Source organism: Myotis davidii, unplaced genomic scaffold (genome assembly GCF_000327345.1).
Source record: "Myotis davidii unplaced genomic scaffold, ASM32734v1 scaffold492, whole genome shotgun sequence".
In the NCBI taxonomy this organism is placed as follows: Eukaryota; Metazoa; Chordata; class Mammalia; order Chiroptera; family Vespertilionidae; genus Myotis; species Myotis davidii.
The window spans coordinates 193333-212180 of NW_006284473.1; the positions used below are offsets into that span (position 1 = coordinate 193333).

Below are 18848 nucleotides of genomic sequence, written 5' to 3' on the forward strand. Positions count from 1 at the left end.
ATTATAATATCTATCTATCTATCTATCTATCTATCTATCTATCTATCTATCTATATAAAAACCCTAATATGCAAATAGACCAAACGGTGGAACAACCAAACAACTGGTCGCTATTACATGTGCTGACCACCATGGGGCATGTGTGAAACATGGCGGGCAGCGGCCACGGGGGGGATGGTGGAGCAGGTGAGCAGGGGTGCCAGACCAAGGTGGGGTGCTGGTCACTGTCATTGGGGAGAGCCTCTGATGGTTACTGAAAATTCTTTGCTCCTGCGCTGTGGTCCTGCCTGGCACTTGCACCCGCTGATGGTGCCGGCCCCGCTTGCACGTGCAGCCAGTGCTGGAGCTGCCGCTCACATCTGCTACTGGTACCTGGCGCTGGTCCCAATAACTCCATGACATCAGCAGGTGCAAGAGGCGGCTGCCAGTCCTGATTGCCCCTGCGGGCTTCTCTACCTCCCCCTGCTCCTGAGGGGCGATCGGGCAGCAGTTGCGACTCGCACCTGCTGACAGAGCCAGCCCTGCTTGCACCCGCTGCTGGCACCAGCCCCAATCTTTCTGTTCCGTCAGCACATGGGAACAGGGCTGCCAGCAGACAGGGGGCTGGGGGCCACAGCAGAAGGGGCCGGGCAGGGGCACGGAAGATGGGCCAAGACCTGCCCCTGTGCCCACCGCAGCCTCGAGGCCCACAGTTTATTTCAAGGTGCATGAATTCATGCACTGGGTCCCTAGTATTACATATAAGTTTATATAGTATCCTAAATCCTTTGTTGACATCTCAACAATCTTCAAAGCATTTCACCCAGAGTAGATTCCATCGCAAGAAACCACTTTCTTTGCTCATCCATAAAGCAATTCCCCCATTCATGAAATGAGACTGCAGTTAATACAGTGGCATCTTCAGGCTTCACTTTTACTTCGTATTCTCTTGCTATTTGCACCACAACTTGGCATAAGAATCTAGCTTTTAGCCTGTCTTGGCTTTCAATATGCCTTCCTTACTAAGCTTAATCATTTTTTTAAAATATATTTTATTGATTTTTTACAGAGAGGAAGGGGAAGGAATAGAGAGTTAGAAACATCGATGAGAGAGAAACATCTATCAGCTGCCTCCTGCACAGCCCCCTACTGGGGATGTGCCTGCAAGCAAGGTACATGCCCTTGATCGGAATTGAACCTGGGACCCTTCAGTCTGCAGGCCGACGCTCTATCTACTGAGCCAAACCAGTTAGGGCCCAGTTTTAGCTTTTGATTTAAAGTGAGAGACCTATAACTCTTCCTTTCACTTGGAACATTTAGAGACCACACTGTAGGGTATCAATTGGCCTAATTTCAATATTGCTGTATCAGAGAATAGAGAGGCCAGGAGAGAGAGAGAGAGAGAGAGAGAGAGAGAGAGAGAGAGAGACAGAGACATGGGGGAATAACCCAATAGGTAGGACAGTGAGAACACACACATTTTTTTTTTTTATTTCACTTAGCATGATGCTCTCCAGTTCCATCCATGCTGTTGCAAAAGGCAAGAGTTCCTTTTTTTTTTTTTACCGCAGCATAGTATTCCATTGGAACACACACATTTTTTTAAGTTTGCAGTCTTATACAGACACAGTTCATGGCAGCCCAAAACAATGACCAATAACAGCATCAAAGATCACTGATCACAGATAACCATAACACATATAATAATGAAAGATTTTGAAATATTGTGAGAACTACCAAAATATATCAGAGATACATGAAGTGAGCAAATGCTGTTTGAAAATGCCAATTTGCTTGATGCAAGGTGGCTACAATATTTCAATTTGTAAAATAAAGTAATAATCTGCAGAGTGCAATTAAGTAAAGTGCAATAAAATGAGGGAGATGCCTGTAATGAACATATCATTTCATGTAGCTAAATTTTTAAACAACTAATTTGTTGTAAATTTTTGCTTTTTAAAACATTTTCACTTAGGCCTCTAATTTCTCAAAAATTAGGTTATCTTGGCATACCTAATAGGTGTGAGTATAATTTTTAAATTATTTCATAGAATTGCTCCCATATACCCTAGAAGGCAAGTTGGTGATAGGTGTCAAAGTTTCAAAGTGTAACAATCCTCTTCAGAATTTATGGGAAGGAAATAATCAGAAAGTGGTCTAGGATTTAGGTACTATTTTGCTGGAGGCTAAGAACAGTAGTTAGCATAATAAATGCAAGAAGTTTATCAGAAGGCTGATGGACATCTTCAGCAGGGCTGAAGACCTGCGTATTATTAGCTGCTGTGTAACAGCTGAGGGCAATTCCCCTAACCCAGTGGTCGGCAAACTCATTTCTCAACAGAGCCAAATATCAACAGTATAACGACTGAAATTTCTTTTGAGAGCCAAATTTTTAAAACTTAAACTATATAGGTAGGTACATTGTTATTAACTTAATTAGGGTACTCCTAAGGCTTAGGAAGAGCCACACTCAAGGGGCCAAAGAGCCGCATGTGGCTCGTGAGCTGCAGTTTGTCAACCACTGTCCTAACCTGATAATCCTTTATTGTTTACCAAACCTTACCTTTGATATGTATATCTGCTTTGCTAAAAGGCAAAATGTGTGAATAAAATGCTGTAGGTCCGGACATTCGGGAGCCATTCCATTAGAGAGCTGGTTTCCATCTGGCTCCCCAAAAATGCCTTCCAAATTTATACTTCTTGTCTAGTCTCTATTCATTTATGTGCAGCCCCTCTCCAGATTCCTGAACCCAGTGTCTGTGGTGGGGAGCAGACATGGTATGCAGGAAATGGGACCACTGGCCTCAGTATTATCTTGGCCCAAACTGATTGAGAGATTCCTAGAATAAGCTCACTTGAGACTGCTAGCTCATCACAGAACTCAGAATATTTCAGCTAAAGCAGAAAACTGTCACTAGGTGATACCAAACGGCAGTGGGACAGGGAGAAATGTGGATTCAGCAGGTAGACCTCCTTCACTCCAGGCTGGTTTAACTGTGCAGACCTGCTCAGTCATCTCATTAACTTCACAATAACATTACTCCTCATTGTATGTGTTTGATAATTTTGACCCTATTTCTGTTATGGTGGGGTTTATGAGTTAATCACCTTTTCTGGGCATTTATCTTAATGTGGTGACATATTTGACACATACACTTACATCAACAGAAGAACTGATACTGCTCCTTGAGCCTGAGGTACTAGCAATCCAATGGCCATATCCATTTTCTGGTCCATCCACATTAATATCTGCTAAGTGCTGCTGCAATGCTTAAAATAAATGAGAAGAAAAACAAAACCCATCAAATCAACCCCTTTTGGAAAGATCCATTACTAGAGAAGTATAATAAACATGTCATAGCTGGATGAAAAAGGATCCACAGACATGATTACAGGTATTTCTTTTTGCATGTCTGAAAAGGAGCAAAGGACTTCAGGCCACAGAAAGCCTTCCCTTCCTCTTCTCCTTCCTTCTAATGCCCTCTGTACACATATATCGCTTTTCTTAACTGATCCTGCGGGTGACAATAACTGTATATATAGGCTTGATATTTTCCTTTTTGGAAGGTAATCTTTCAAGTATTAATAGATGATTTCAGCAACATTTTCTTATGACATAGAAGATTAATAGAAAACTTACTGCTATACCTGAAACAAATACAAAATAATATTGAATGTAAACTCTAATTTAAAAAAAAGAAAGAAAGAAAACCTATGGTGACTTTTATTTTACCATAAGGAGATATCAATTAATCTTTGCCATAATAAATAAAGCAGTCTAGGCATTAACTGCTATGGAAAAAGAGTTTTTCTTGGAAAATAAATAATTCATACCTGTAGGCCAATACTTGCTTAACACTTTATTAAAATAATCCCTTCTGTAGATCACTCTATGTCTGAGCCTCAAAGATAATTATTAGGCCATGATATATGGGAGGTAATCATGATCCTTGCTAATGTCATAAAGACACGAAGGAAACAAGTACTAATCTGAAAATACTAAGTTATGACATAAGATAATGTAATTACCATTTCTTTTTCATGGTGGTAATAACGAAGATCTAGGTTCTTTGCAAGTTTGATGATCACAATACGGTTTCATTGCCTATACGCACTATACTGTACATTAGTACTGCAGGACTTATTTACTAGTTGCAAGTCTGTCCCCTTAAATAACATCTCTTGAAAAAATGAAAACTCTAAATGTTATTACTCTGACCTAATTCTTCATAAATTCTCAAATATTTGCCTGCAGAGACTTTGTCAATTATTTTACTAACCTGGATTACCAGATATTAGTCTGCAGATTTGAAAACATCGGCTTATTTGTTTTATTCCATTGAGCCAACATTTTTCTGGCAGCTAATATCTTCAAGTAGTTCAAAAATAAAATGAAAACAAAACAAATTCAAAAAGCAAGAGTAGAAAGGGTATACAGATATAATGAAAAGTATTCCTCCTACTCCTTTCCTAGATCCTGTCTACTTCTCCTCTGTAGAGGCAAGTCATGTGGGCAGTTATTCAGGCATCTTTACAAAAATATCTTTTGCAAATACAAGCTAACTAAACAAATCTATTTATAGAGTCTTCCATTAAATATTTATCAATTTCCTATTATATTTGTCTATTACCTATGTTCTGCTGGCTTTGTCTTTTCTGAAAATACTGAATGACTAAAGAGAGAAAATACCCATTAACTAACTTAGTTAACTACAAATCAGCTCTGATTAATATAATTTCCACTGAAAAGTAGAGGCAAAGGGATTAATAAATTAAAATCTTACCCATAAATCCTCCACTGGCAATGCTCACATATTCTTTGTTTTTCTGTAATGGAATATAAACTTTAAATTATTCCAAAATGCAATATAATTAAAACTCCTGATAATTGCCAAAAACGGTTTGGCTCAGTGGATAGAGCGTCGGCCTGCGGACTGAAGGGTCCCGGGTTCGATTCCGGTCAAGGGCATGTGCCTGGGTTGCGAGCACATCCCCAGTGGGAGATGTGCAGGAGGCAGCTGGTCGATGTTTCTCTCTCATCGATGTTTCTGACTCTCTATCTCTCTCCCTTCCTCTCTGTAAAAAATCAATAAAATATATTTAAAAAAAAAACTCCTGATAATTCTGTAAACATTGACAGATGTAATATAAGGTTATTTGCTAACATTATGGACTTTGGCATAGAGAGGTAAATACATTTACCTTGTGTATTGTAAGGCCTGGTACTTGGGTGGGAAGAAAGGAAGAACTTCATGGCTCTCACAAGACTGTAATTTTATTTGTATTATACTTCCAATAGTGTAATAAAGAGTCAAATGAAAAACAGGTAAGTTGTATTTTTGGATATAATTAGAGTGTTGTTTTTTTTAAATTTTCAAAATAGTGTGTCCTTTATAAAAAGGAAATATAAAAGCGAATATTCCGAATGAAAAAAATGACAGAATGTTATCATTTTACAAACAATTTCCCCTCTAACAAATACATGGAAGGAAATATATTTTGAAAGATAACTTATAAATCTATAAATTTTAAAAGTCTTAAAAAGATATCATCCAAGTGCAATGTCTTGTTTTGGATATTGGGAAATTCAGGGAAACCTGAACACTATGTTATTTTTTATAATAAAGTCTAATAATGATAATGTGATTATGTCGTACAAACAGTTTACAGGTTTCAATTCTCTGCACTTCTAGATTTGTTTGAAATTATCCATGATAGTCTACGGCCATACCACCCTGAACGCGCCCAATCTCGTCTGAAATTATCCATGATAAAAATTGGGAGGGAAATTTCTAAGCCACATCAAGAACTTGAATTATAAAAATAGAGTTCATAATATTCCAAATTTTTGCTATCTGACCGCCCTCACAATATGCAGTTTATACCAGAGCATTTTTTGAATAGGCCAATTAAATTTATAAATAAAATGAGTTTGAGTCCCTATTTGTTATTCTGTATAAATTTCTAAAATCTTTTCTTTAATAAAGTACAAAGTTATCTTATAGTCTCTCCCCCAAATATCTCAGTACTTCTCTCATTTTGTCTTTTAAGGATTCTGTCTTCTACATAATTTTCTCAAACCTGATTCCCAGTAAAATATAACATGAATAGAAAGGACCCAAGTTGAGTGGCTTGTGCAACACCACACCACTGTCTTCCTGATTCCATAGTTCAGGGTTACACAAAAAGAGGACTTTAACTGAGTGCGGCTTTGTAGAGAAGGGAGGGGAACAGATTGCATAAAGTCACAAATACAGATTAGTTACGCTGAAGATAATTTATATTCAAACACACAAAAAGAGGTAGCTAAAAATAGCGAATATATTAAAATGAATTACACAGCTACTATAAATAGTCTTAGGACATAAATAAAGGTAAAGATCAATGCAATGGAATAATCCAGGAACAGATGCTAACGTATAGAAGAATTCAGTATATTAAAATTGTGATATTTAAAATTGATAGCATAACTGGTTAGCTACCAGGGAAAAAAATTTTATTTTTTTGCTTCCTACATACTTTTTGCATAGAAAACCATTCCACACAGTTCACAACTTAAACAAAAACGGACACCTGATAAGCATGCAAGAAAACTCTGGGGGAAAGACCTTTCTTGGCAAGACACAAAATATACAAATTGTAACAAAAAAAAACAAAAAAAAAAGAGCCCAGCTGGAGTGGCTCAATGGTTGAGTGTCGACCTATGAACCAGAGGTCATGGTCTGATTCCCAGTCAGGGCATATGCCTGAGTTGCGGGCTCAATCCCTAGTAGGGGGCATGCAGGAGGCAGCCAATCAATGATTCTCTCTCACCATTGATGTTTCTCTCTCTCTCTCTCTCTCTCTCTCTCTGAAATCAATATATTTTTTTAAAAAAGAAAAACACAGATAAATTTAACAATGTAGATAACAGCACAAAAATGCCTATGAGAATTTCTTTCTTTTTTAAAAAATATATTTTATTGATTTTTTACAGAGAGGGAGGGAGAGGGATACAGAGTTAGAAACATTAATGAGAGAGAAACATCGATCAGCTGCCTCCTGCACACCCCGTACTGGGGATATGCCCGCAACCAAAGTACATGCGCTTGGCCAGAATCGAATCTGGGACCCTTCATTCCACAAGCCGATGCTCTATCCACTGAGCAAAACCCACTAGGGCTCCATGTATATTCTTTATTATGTATTCTGCTTGCTTTAACTACCGTTAAGTTCAAGGTCAGCAATCATTCAGGCTTCACCTGAAATAGTTTTCTAGGAAAAAAATATTTAGTCACCATGAAAACAAAACAAGACTCTTATAAATAAAATTCCTGGGATAAGAAAAAAAAAATATATGTGTAAATGTACCTATAATATACAAAAACAAAAGTTGAAAATTTACTGAAACATTACCTGTACAGTGGTCCATGGTACAGATATACCATTATACAAAATAAACAGGCTACGAGAAAAAAATGTGTGGTTACTGTTTCTTTTTAATATACTTTATTGATTTCTTACAGAGAGAAAGGGAGAGAGATAGAGAGTTAGAAACATCGATAGCTGCCTCCTGCACACTCTTTACTGGGTATGTGCCCGCAACCAAGGTACATGCCCTTGACCAGAACCGAACCTGGGACTCTTTAGTCCACAGGCCGACGCTCTATCCACTGAGCCAAACCAGTTAGGGCTACTGTTTGTTTCTTAATAAATTACAGTGTTCCTTAGGTGTCATGACAAGAAAAGTTTAACACTGAGTGGAATGGTCCATGACTAAACTAATACATTAAAAACAAGCTATATTTTTTATTTTCACTAACACAGCAGGCCATGTATTTCTTAGAGGACAGTCAGAAATAGCAGAAACCCTTTATTTATCAGCACTAATCTAGGTACTAGAGAGAAAGGAATGAAAAAATTAATTTCTCACTCTCAAGGAACAAGTATGCTAATAACTACAGATTTTTTTTTTTTGAAACTACTATACTAGGGCACATTAAAATAGCACAGTGAAAATCCAATAAAAAATGGATGAACCATAGAAGCAATTTGCTAAATAATTAAACAGCAAACTTGCAAAAGGATGCTTAATATTACTAGTTATTATCACTGTTTTTCATGCATCATTCTTAGCAAGTAAAAAATAATTGGTAATGTCCACTAATGCTGAATGTAGAAAACAATTATTCTCATATACGGTTGTAAAGTATAAAGGTTCAGCCTTTTTAAAGGGCAATATGGCAGTCGTCTCTTTTAAAATTTTACACATCCACACCTCTCAACCCAACAACTCTTCTTTGAGGAATCTATTTTACAGAAATATTTGCATGAGTTCACAATGTATGTACAGGATGTTAACTGCACTGATTATTATAAGAAATGTAATGTTAATTACATTTGATTAATGTATTATTAATCAAACAATAATCAAAATGTAAATTAATCAAAATGTGCATTAATCAAACAATAATTATGGTATATCTGTACCATGGACCAAATACTGCCATTAAAAAGAATGTACTTAAGTGGAAAGATCTCTAAGAAACTTTTAAATAAAAAAACAAATGAACTGCCAAGTGGAAAAAGCGAACAAAAAATATATAAATATGTATGACGGATCTAGAAGATTAAGTATGCCATTACCAGTTAACTCTGGAGATTCTCTGAAATTTTTTTTTTAATTCAAGTATTTGTGAATCACTTGAGTGAATTTTAAAACCATCTAAGTCTTCCTGCACTAATCAAGGAAGAGAAAGGCACAAAGTTCAATTTCAGGATGCAAACAAGCTAGGATTGCCTTCTTTACCTACAGCGCCCAAAACTCTCTGGGTTGTTTTACCTTCATTTTCCAGGAGTTTCCTCTCAACACCACCTAGGCCCTGCTACATGCCCTTTCAGTCATAGCATCAATTTTTTCAGACAGGCTGGGAAGAGGGCAGATTGCACCATCAGCAAGTGTTGACTGCTCTTTCCACCTTCCCTATCCCCAAGGCTCTAATAACCTCATAATGGCTTAAATGACATCAGTCCCAAGTCTACACTACTCTAAGCATCTCTGACAATATTTAACTATTTACCTCATCTACTTCTTCAATTAAAGTGATCAGACGATAGAAATTTTAACAACTTAACACCTACTAAGTATTAGTTTATTATATACGTAAGTATTCATGATGGGAAAAAAGGCTTATCATAAAAACTTTTAGAATAATTACCCAATTACAAAAGAACTAATATTTACAGAGTACTTACTAGATGCAAGGCACATCAGGTAGCTTGTAGTCAGAAGTTTAGAATTTACTGACATAACAATGGTAAGCAATAGTAAGCCATAGTAAACAATGTTTTCATCCTTTAGGACAGTGGTTCTCAACCTTCTGGCCCTTTAAAGTCAGCTCCTCATGTTGTGACCCAACCATAAAATTATTTTTGTTGCTACTTCATAACTGTAATGTTGCTACTGTTATGAATCGTAATGTAAACATCTGATATACAGGATGGTCTTAGGCAACCCCTGTGAAAGGGTCGTTCGACCGCCAAAGGGGTCGCGACCCACAGGTTGAGAACCACTTCTTTAGGATGCCAAAAGGGTGCCCTCAGTGAAAAGGCAACCCGAGAGCAACTTTTATCATAAATACAGAGACTCCCTCCTTAAGCAGAAAGAAAAACACCCCTAAATTGGGTACATTTACTAGTATATTTATAAGCTAAAGAAAATAAAAAGATTTCTTCTGTTAATTAAAAAAAATTAATAAGCATTTATACTAACCAGATCTGAATCTAAGTGGAAAGCAGTTGATAAATGCCCAGCATTATACTGTTCTGCAGGACGGCAATCCACCACAAAGAACCGGACTCCTTCCTAAGAAAGAAACAATTTTTTGATGTACTGAAATTTGCCATTGGAGTTGTATTTTAGATAATACTAATAATTAACCAAAGAAGGGGGAATACGTTTATTAAAAAATTGATCTCACATAGATCAGAAGGACCCAATCAATACAGATACAAGAAAATTACCTCAAGATTCTAAAATATTGTATTAATTTAAAACAGTAAAACATTTTGTATATACTGTTCTTGACCAGAAAGTCTTAAAATATGTACCAGGAAAATGTCAGTTTGAATTATAAAACTAATTATAATATATTGGAACTTAATTTTTTAAATGTGAATCATGTTAAACAATTTTTTAAAAACCATAATTGTACCATATAGGTACAATTCCTGTTTCTGCAAATCAACAAACTTATCAACACTTGAATTCACATAAGAACTAAATTTATTTGGTGGGTGAGGGGAGGTTTTACAATTGCAGTTTGAACTGAGGAGGTTCATATGGGTCTTATTAAACTATATTACATATTTTCATTTGTTTTTTAATAATAGTTCTAGCCCTGACTGGTTTGGCTCAGTGGATAGAGCATCGGCCTACGGACTGAAGGGTCCCGGGGCAGTCAAGGGCATGTGCCTTGGTTGCAGGCACATCCCTAGTGGAGGGTGTGCAGGAGGCAGCTGACCAATGTTTCTCTCTCATCGATGTTTCTAACTCTCTATCCCTCTCCCTTCCTCTCTGTAAAAAATCAATAAAATATATTTTAAAAAATAATAGTTCTAATAAGAAAAATACGTGAATTACTTGTTTTAAAAAGATCTACTGTCAAAGGCATTTTCCTGTCTATTCCTCTCTCCTCTTTGGAAATACATCCCACATTCCAAATAAACACGTGCATGGGTAAATGTTGCAATACTAGTAATAGTTCCTCAAGTCTCCTTTGTTACATGCTTTATGGCATTTAACCTTGTAATTTAATCAGTTGTGTAACAACCCAGAATTTAACTTTTAAATGCTAAATTCACTCTGTTAAGTACTTTATACACCATTTAGTTGCTTTGCTAAAATGAAAAAGGTTTAACAGTTTACAAAAATTGGTGTAAAAAATAATTAGTTGTTGACAACTAAAATAACACCAATACTGGCAGTTTAAAAATGACCATCTGGACAGAAGATTCAGCACATTAATCATCAAAGAAAGCAAAATAGCTACATTTTTGTAGTAGATTAATTTTGTGGAAATCATCAAACAGGGAGGAAATACTGGTTCCTTGTATTTAAAGGGAACAATCTTGCCCTAGCCAGTTTGGCTCAGTGGATAGAGTATCGACCTGCACACCATAAGGGTCCCTGGTTCAATTCTGACCTTGACTGCAGGCTCCTCCCTGGCCCAGGCTTGATCAGGGCTCGTGCAGGAGGCAACCAATCAATGTGTTTCTCTTTTATCGATGTTTCTCTCTGTCTTTCCTTCTCTCTTACACTTTCCCAAAAAATCAATGGAAAAATATCCCGGGGTAAGGATTAACAACAATAACAAAATAATAATAAAAATAAAAAATAAAAGGGACAGTTCTCTGACAAAACTGTGGGCTTTCTTTACTTACCCCCTGCAGCTGATTTGCTTGAAGGATCTCTGAGACCGAGATTGCCAGACAAAGAGCCTGACTCAGATCTGCCTCATCATCCTTAATTCCCAACAAAGTACTACCAAATAGATGGTGATTATCCTGTTTGAAGAGACAATTTAAAAATACTATAAAGAAAAAACAAAATCAAAATTTATTTCTGAAATACTCTTAATATAACATGGTAAGAGGTAAAATCTCTATATATATAAAAGCCTAAGTGACCGGTCAACTGGTTGACTGGTAGCTATGACGTGCACTGACCACCAGAGGGCAGATGCTCAACACAGGAGCTGCCCCTTGGTGGTCAGTATGCTCCCACAGCGGGAGCACCGCTCAGCTGACCAACAGGCGCCAGACTTCGGGCTCATAGCTGGTGAGCCTACTGAGCGGTAGGGCAGGTGCAGCAGGACTGGGATGAGTGGGAGCAGTGCAGCGCCCAGCCCGGGCTCCTCCCCGGCTGCCTGCTGCAGCCTGATCCCTGTAGGCCATGCTGAGGGACCCCATCAGTGCACAAATGCATGCACTGGGCCTCTAGTAATTATATAACATCCTTGAGTTGTGTGATTTTTAAAACTTAATATATCATCTCAAATCTTGTAAGCTAAAAAATACAAAAAGATACAAAGTTCCTGTCAGAGTTCACACAAAATGAAATAACACACTCTTCAAAGTTATTTTCCATACTATTACCTATAACTAAATACTAAATTTTAAAATTGGTTACTCACAACTTTTCATATTTGATATAATAAAAACAAAAATATGGTTAAATGAATTGCATAAATTATGTAAGACACTGATTATACAGTAGTCTGCTCTAGTTAGCCAATGCTAGTGCAGATCATTTACTATGTCTGAATAAAAACTATTCCTCTTGCCAAGACCGGTTTGGCTCAGTGGATAGAGCGTCGGCCTGCGGACTGAAAGGTCCCGGGTTCGATTCCGGTCTGGGGCATGTACTTGGGTTGCGGGCACATCCCCGGTGGGAGATGTGCAGGAGGCAGCTGATCGATGTTTCTCTCTCATCGAAGTTTCTAGCTCTCTATCTCTCTCCCTTCCTCTCTGTAAAAAATCAATAAAATATATTAAAAAAAACCAAAAAAAACTATTCCTCTTAAGAGACTGAAAAGTATAAGACTTCTTTTCACCCAGCATCCTAAATCACTATCCCATAATCTGACTTACTCAACATTGTTGGGAACTGAGATTTACATAAGGCAATTATTAAAATAGCTGAAATCAGTCCCTAGAAACAAAACAAATCTCTTCTTTAATTAGTTTCAAGGAAAATGTTCTTAAAAGGTTTCTCTTAACTGCCTTCTAAAACATGCTATACTGAACATAACTAAACCTCATCTTGATGTTTCAGTGACATAACTACCAACTAGCAATCATTATGGTACAATGCGTTAAAAAAAAAAAAAGACAATTAATGCTCTCATTGATACCTGAGGTCACAGACAAACCTGTGTGCCATACTAGTTGTTAAAGTACTTCTCTGCCTCCTCCACTATTAGCTTTTGCTTCCTGGAGTTTTACTTTCTAGGAGCTCACACCACTTACACTTCTAATCTGGTGTCCTTTCTCTTGTAAGCACTTGTCTGGTCTGAGAAAGATTCTAGGTCTCTGTAGGGCTAAGTGATCCTTTTTTGCTTACAAGACAGCTCTGTATAAGTAAAGTGCAAAACTGAACTCCAGATAAAGAAGGCATAATTATACATGCCCCATCAGATTTTTCTAATACAATTTTTAAAAGAGAGCACTAATTTAAGAAATATAGTCAATATTCTAATGATCAGAAATAACTAATAATGAGAGTAGGGGTGAGATAATTGTAACATATCTGTATATTATCTTTTTTAATCTGTCTGTTTCTCCATGAGGGAGAGTATTTATAGTAGAAAATCACACAAAACTGCAACACATAAAAAGACAGAAAAGAAAACCAGCCTTGAGTATTTTAAATGAAATGGATAATGAGAACAATAAAACAATGTGCAAAATGTGAAACAATGAATAGTTTGTCATTTCCTATTTTATACCTTTCTAAATGAAGCTGGTGTTTTACTGCAATAATACTGAGCCAGAGAGAAAAGGTCTTCTATATCTTCTAGATTCAAACTGGATGGAGTGTTTTCCAAGAACTCTGAAATAGGAGTATAGAGATAACAACATTAAAAAAAAAATTTTGTGAAGAATATAACAAACATTATTTATGTATCAAAGCTAGAATGTGCTCAACATAATAAAAATTATATAAATGGAATCTTAACAGTGATGCCTTTAAAACTGTTTGGGGAGAAGTGGATTTCCCCAAAAGAGCTGAAACTGTTAATGCAATTTTATTAGTGAATGGTGGTGACAGGCAACCAAATCAAATTCATTAGCCTTAATTAGAATATTGTAATTTATTTACTTATTTAACAAACACCTAGTAAGTGCCAGGGTCTCTGGAAATAAAAGTGACTAAGAAATAGTTCCTGACTTAAGGAACTGTGTCTAGTGTGAGAATGTTAAAATAAATCATTAAAATGTTAACAAGATAAACACTGTAATATAGATAGCACAAAGTGCTAGGCAATGTAGAGAGAAAATAACAAATCTGTGTTGGGTTAGAGTGGGAAGAACGGAAAACGAGAACCAAGGTTTCACAATGAAGATACCATAAAAGCAGAGTATTGAAAGGTAAACGGAGAAAGAAGGAAGGGGGCTGGAAGGGAAGGGGGCAGGAGAGAAGGGAAAAGAGAGAGAGGGAGAGAAAGAGAGGAAGGCAAGGAGGGAGACAGGAAGGGAGAAAGGAGGTAGAAAAAGAGAAGGTGAAGGGGAGAGGAGGGGAGGGCAAGGCATTTTATTTGAACAAGGAAACCAAAGAAATAGTATATGGAAAGGAATGAAAAGACATGAATGAATGAATGAATGAATGAATGAGGATAGCAAAACTGGGGAAAATAGTCTAACATTTGTACCTGAAGACTAAGTAAGAGTTGAATTGAACCTTAGAGCTCTTCTAGACTAATCCCCTAAATTTATAGAGAAAACTGAGTTTAATAAAACTAAGTGATGCTAAGCAAAATAAACCAGAGAAATATAAGTATCACATGATCTCACTCATTTGTGGAATATAATGAACAACATAAACTGATGAACAAAAATAGAACCATTGACACAGAAGCATCAAACAGACTGTCCAACCTATGAGGGAAGGTAGGAGATGTGGGGGTGAGAGATCAACCGAAGGACTTGTATGCATGCATATGAGTATAACCAATGGACACAAACAGTAGGGGGGCGAGGGCATGTGCTGGGGCTGGGAGCAGCCAGGGAGCCGTCAATAGGGGAAAAAGGAGACTCATGTAATACTTTAAACAATAAAGAATTTAAATTAAAAATAAAACTAAATAAATAAAACTAAGTGACATGAAATTATCTACATTAAATTCTACTTACGGATAACTTCTTCTTTGCTGTCAGACTCTTGTGCTAAAATAACTTCTCTAAAAAAAGAATCAAATGAGTTAAATATTAACAGACCACCCTGAGAACAGAGAAGAGAAAAATCTAACCAACTTGATACTTACTTTGCATTAACAAGGATTATTAACATTAAAAAATAAATAAAAAATGGATCTGCTTGTTGTAGATATCCATCCCATAATGCCTCAGTGACTTCAATGGAACAGTAACATGCAAAAAGGCTTCCAAGCTGTAATCAGAAAATGAAATGATGAACATAAGCCATTAGAAATGACTTGTTCTTTTAAAAGTATTAAAACAAATGCATAAATAACTCTAAATCAAGTTATCAGCAGCTGAAATTTAATGTGTACTTTAATTTTAGTATTCAGAATCCAAAAGCAGAACATGTGGATTCAAAGCACAGAGGAGCCACGTACTAGCTGTCTGACTTAGGGCATAAAACAAACTTCAAAGCTTCCATTTCTACTTCTGTTAAAAAATAAATAGTAATACTACTAACAACCTTCTTACATTGTTGTGAAGAGATAATTAACCTAGACTTTCTAAAGTAACTACCACATATTTACCATAGCCTAACAACTAACAATTACCACTGAGCTCTCTAAGGATAACTTGCATAATTATTACAGTATCTAATTTATAAGGTAATTGTGAGAATCAAACACAGTAATTGAAAAGCACCTAAAAATATTTAATGAAAATATAAATATGAATTGCTCCCAATGCTTACTTATATATCACTTGAAATATATGAGACAACATTTATACCCCTCAATAGGTTTCAAAACCCTATGGTTTTCTCTTCCAAATAAAAAAATTGTTAATGTATACGTTTCTCTAGAGTCCAACTGTGCTTTAAATTGCACAAATTCAATGGTACTTTCCATTTTCATTAGAAACAGAAACAATTCCATGTAGAAATTTAAGTTTAAAACATTTCTTATGGCTAAAGGCAGCTAATGAGAATACATACATTTAGTGCCAGAACACATATATGTTGTTCCAGACACTAAGTTACTGTCACAGTATTAAATATTTTTATTTAAAATATCTCTTTATTTCAAATATTCTCACAATAAGCCTTCAAAGAGGACATTTTCCTCCCCATTTTATAGGTGAGGAAACAGACTTGTATTAAATAACATTCCCAAGTTCACAGAGCTAGTTAGTGGTGGTATTCAAACTAAAGACCTGAGAAGCCACAGACCATGTAACTGCATTACACTTGACCACAAAACTTTTAAAATACATACTACTACTGAGTTTTTTGTTGTTTTAAAAAAAATAGATCAGAAGATGCAAATACAAACAGAATAGCAATATGGTCATCATTAAACTCATTTAACTAAACTAAAGCTAACATTGCACTGTTTATAACTGTAGATTCTCAGGGTTTAAGAATTAGTTTTGTTTCATCTCAGGTTAAAAAAGAAAAGCTCTGCCCTAGCTGGTTTGGCTCAGTGGATAGAGCGTTGGCCTGCAGACCAAAGTGTCCAGGGTTCGATTCCAGTCAAGGGCATGTACCTCGGTTGCAGGCTCCTCCCGGCCCAGGCCCTGGTCAGGGCTCGTGCTGGAGGCAACCAATCGATGTGTTTCTCTCACATCAAGGTTTCTCTTTGTCTTTCCCTCTCTCTTCCACTCTCCCTAAAAAATCAATGGAAAAATATCCTTGGGTGAGGATTAACAAAAAAGAAAAAAGACTCCATTCTACAGACATACTCGTAGCAAGAATGAACTATTTGGGGTACTGAAAGAAGAGAAACCAGTTTTTAATGTTTAGTTAAAATCTACTACCAGCACTGAGTATTAATTTCAAGTTCTGGTAACAGAAATGGCATGTTCTAAGTATGGTGTGACCAGAGAAACCACCATTAGGTATTAATGCTAAAAAAATAAAAATAAAAATTCCTCATTTTAACACAAATAGTTAATGGCAAATATGAATCTCAGAGAAGCAATAGTTTTTTAGGCATTTTATTATTTTAACTCAGAGTGACAAGCCTATATAGCCAAGAGGGAACTAAAGAATAGGCTGCTGCAGTTTCAGATTTACTAGGCCAGAGTTTAAACCAGTTAGAATCTCTATTTAGCATTTTCTGATTGTTAACTCATCCCTTTACCCTCTGAGATAGATACTATTATTATTCCCATTTTACAGATGAAAAAATTGAAGCTCAGAGGCTGTCTTAAATCACAGTTAATAAGTGACTGCAATGGAATTTCCTAAAATTAGATAAGACATGATCAAGGAATGTTTAATTTTTGAATATATATTCTTCCAGCACCCAATCATTGTTTTAAAAATATCTCAAACATAACCTAGAAGAGCAGTTCTCAAAGTATGACCTGAGGTGCCCTGAAATCCCCAAGAGTATTTACAGGGTAGTCAATGACGTGAAATAATACTTAGACTTTATTTGCCTTTTTCATACTCATGCTCTCACAAATAAACAACAGAATGTTCCAAAGGCTACATGAAGTGTGGTATCATCAGAGACTGAATCCAGAAGCAGATATGAGAATCTACTAAAAATTAATGAGATTTGCAAAAATATAGAACTAGAGGCCAGGTGCATGAAATTCGTGCACTGGGTGGGGGGTTCCTCAGCCCGGCCTGCACCCTCTCTAATCCGGGACCCCTGAGGGGATGTCCAACTGCAGGTTTAGGCCCAATCCCTCTCACAGTTGGACATCCCTCTTGCAATCCGGGACCACTGGCTCCTAACTGCTCACCTGCCTGCCTGCATGCCTGATTGCCCCTAACCACTCTGCCTGCTGGCCTGATCACCCCTAACCACCTCTGCCTTGGCCCCCACCACCGTGGCTTTGTCCAGAAGATATCCGGTCTAATTAGCATATTATCCTTTTATTAGTATAGATGCCAATGCCACTATTCTCACTAATTTTCTTCTGAAAAATAGTTATTTTTTATTTTAAAAGTACGTTATTTATGTTAACATGTCATGGATTTATCATTACTCTAAATAAATACTTAAAACTTCTTAGTTTTAATTTCTAATGAACACAACCCATATAAACAATGGAACCTCAATAAATGTTGTGTATAAGTGGTCCCAAGATCAAAAGATTTGAGGACACTGACCTAGAATAACAAACTGCCCACTCAACATACAAATACAGAATGTCAGAGCACTGAGATGTACATTATATTCTTTTATATTAGTCATTTGATAACCTTATCTATTTTCATGACTGAATATCACTTCTAATATATATCATCAATTTTATTAAAGTTTCAAAGTGAACTAATATTTATCATATATTATATATATATATTTATATACTAGAGGCCCAGTGCATGAAATTCATGCATGGATGGGGATCTAGGCCTGGCCAGTGATCAGGGCCGGGCCGACCGGGGCCCGAAGAGAAGGCGATGGTTGTCGGGACGGGTGTGGAAGAACAGATGCCGGATGCTGACGCCACCACCATGCGGTTCCCTATCTCCCCCCCACCTCCTTCCCTCGCCACAGCGTTGCCACTGTGCTGGGCCAGTGGAGGGCTGCTCGGGGCCTGCCAGCTGGGGGTAGGGACAGGGTGCAGGAGGTTGGCTGCCGGACCCAAGGAGAGAGCTGGCCCTTGGCCCCCCTAATAAAGGGGCCGCGTCTGCCGCCACCCACTTCTGGTTCCCCATCCCAGCACGAGGCCTGGACCCGATTGGGTGATCGGGGCCTGCCGGCTTGGGGGAAGAGATTGTGGGAGGTTGGCCAGCCAGGGGAGGTTGGCTGTGGGAGCATACTGACCACGAGGGGGAGCTCTTGCATTGCATGTCTGCCCCCCTGGTGGTCAGCGCACGTCACAGCAACCAGTCATTCAGTTGTAACGGTCGCTAAGGCTTTTATATATATACTAGAGGCCCGGTGCACAAAAATGTGTGCAGTCGGGGGGGTTGGGGAGGTGCCTCAGCCCGGCCTGTGCCCTCTCGC

General features: G+C 37.4%; 1 protein-coding gene across 1 annotated transcript in view; it reads right to left on the reverse strand.

Annotated features, from left to right (window-relative positions):
- Nucleotides 1–18848, reverse strand: part of TBC1D23 (TBC1 domain family member 23) — a 68225-nt gene that overhangs the window by 15412 nt on the left and 33965 nt on the right. Inside the window, exons 6-12 of the mRNA XM_015572147.1 lie at nucleotides 15003–15127; nucleotides 14872–14918; nucleotides 13467–13570; nucleotides 11401–11523; nucleotides 9731–9823; nucleotides 4764–4827; nucleotides 3140–3249 (exon numbers count right to left, since the gene is read on the reverse strand). Of these exons, the coding sequence (XP_015427633.1) occupies nucleotides 3140–3249; nucleotides 4764–4827; nucleotides 9731–9823; nucleotides 11401–11523; nucleotides 13467–13570; nucleotides 14872–14918; nucleotides 15003–15127 (666 nt within the window). The remainder of the gene's footprint in view (nucleotides 1–3139; nucleotides 3250–4763; nucleotides 4828–9730; nucleotides 9824–11400; nucleotides 11524–13466; nucleotides 13571–14871; nucleotides 14919–15002; nucleotides 15128–18848) is intronic.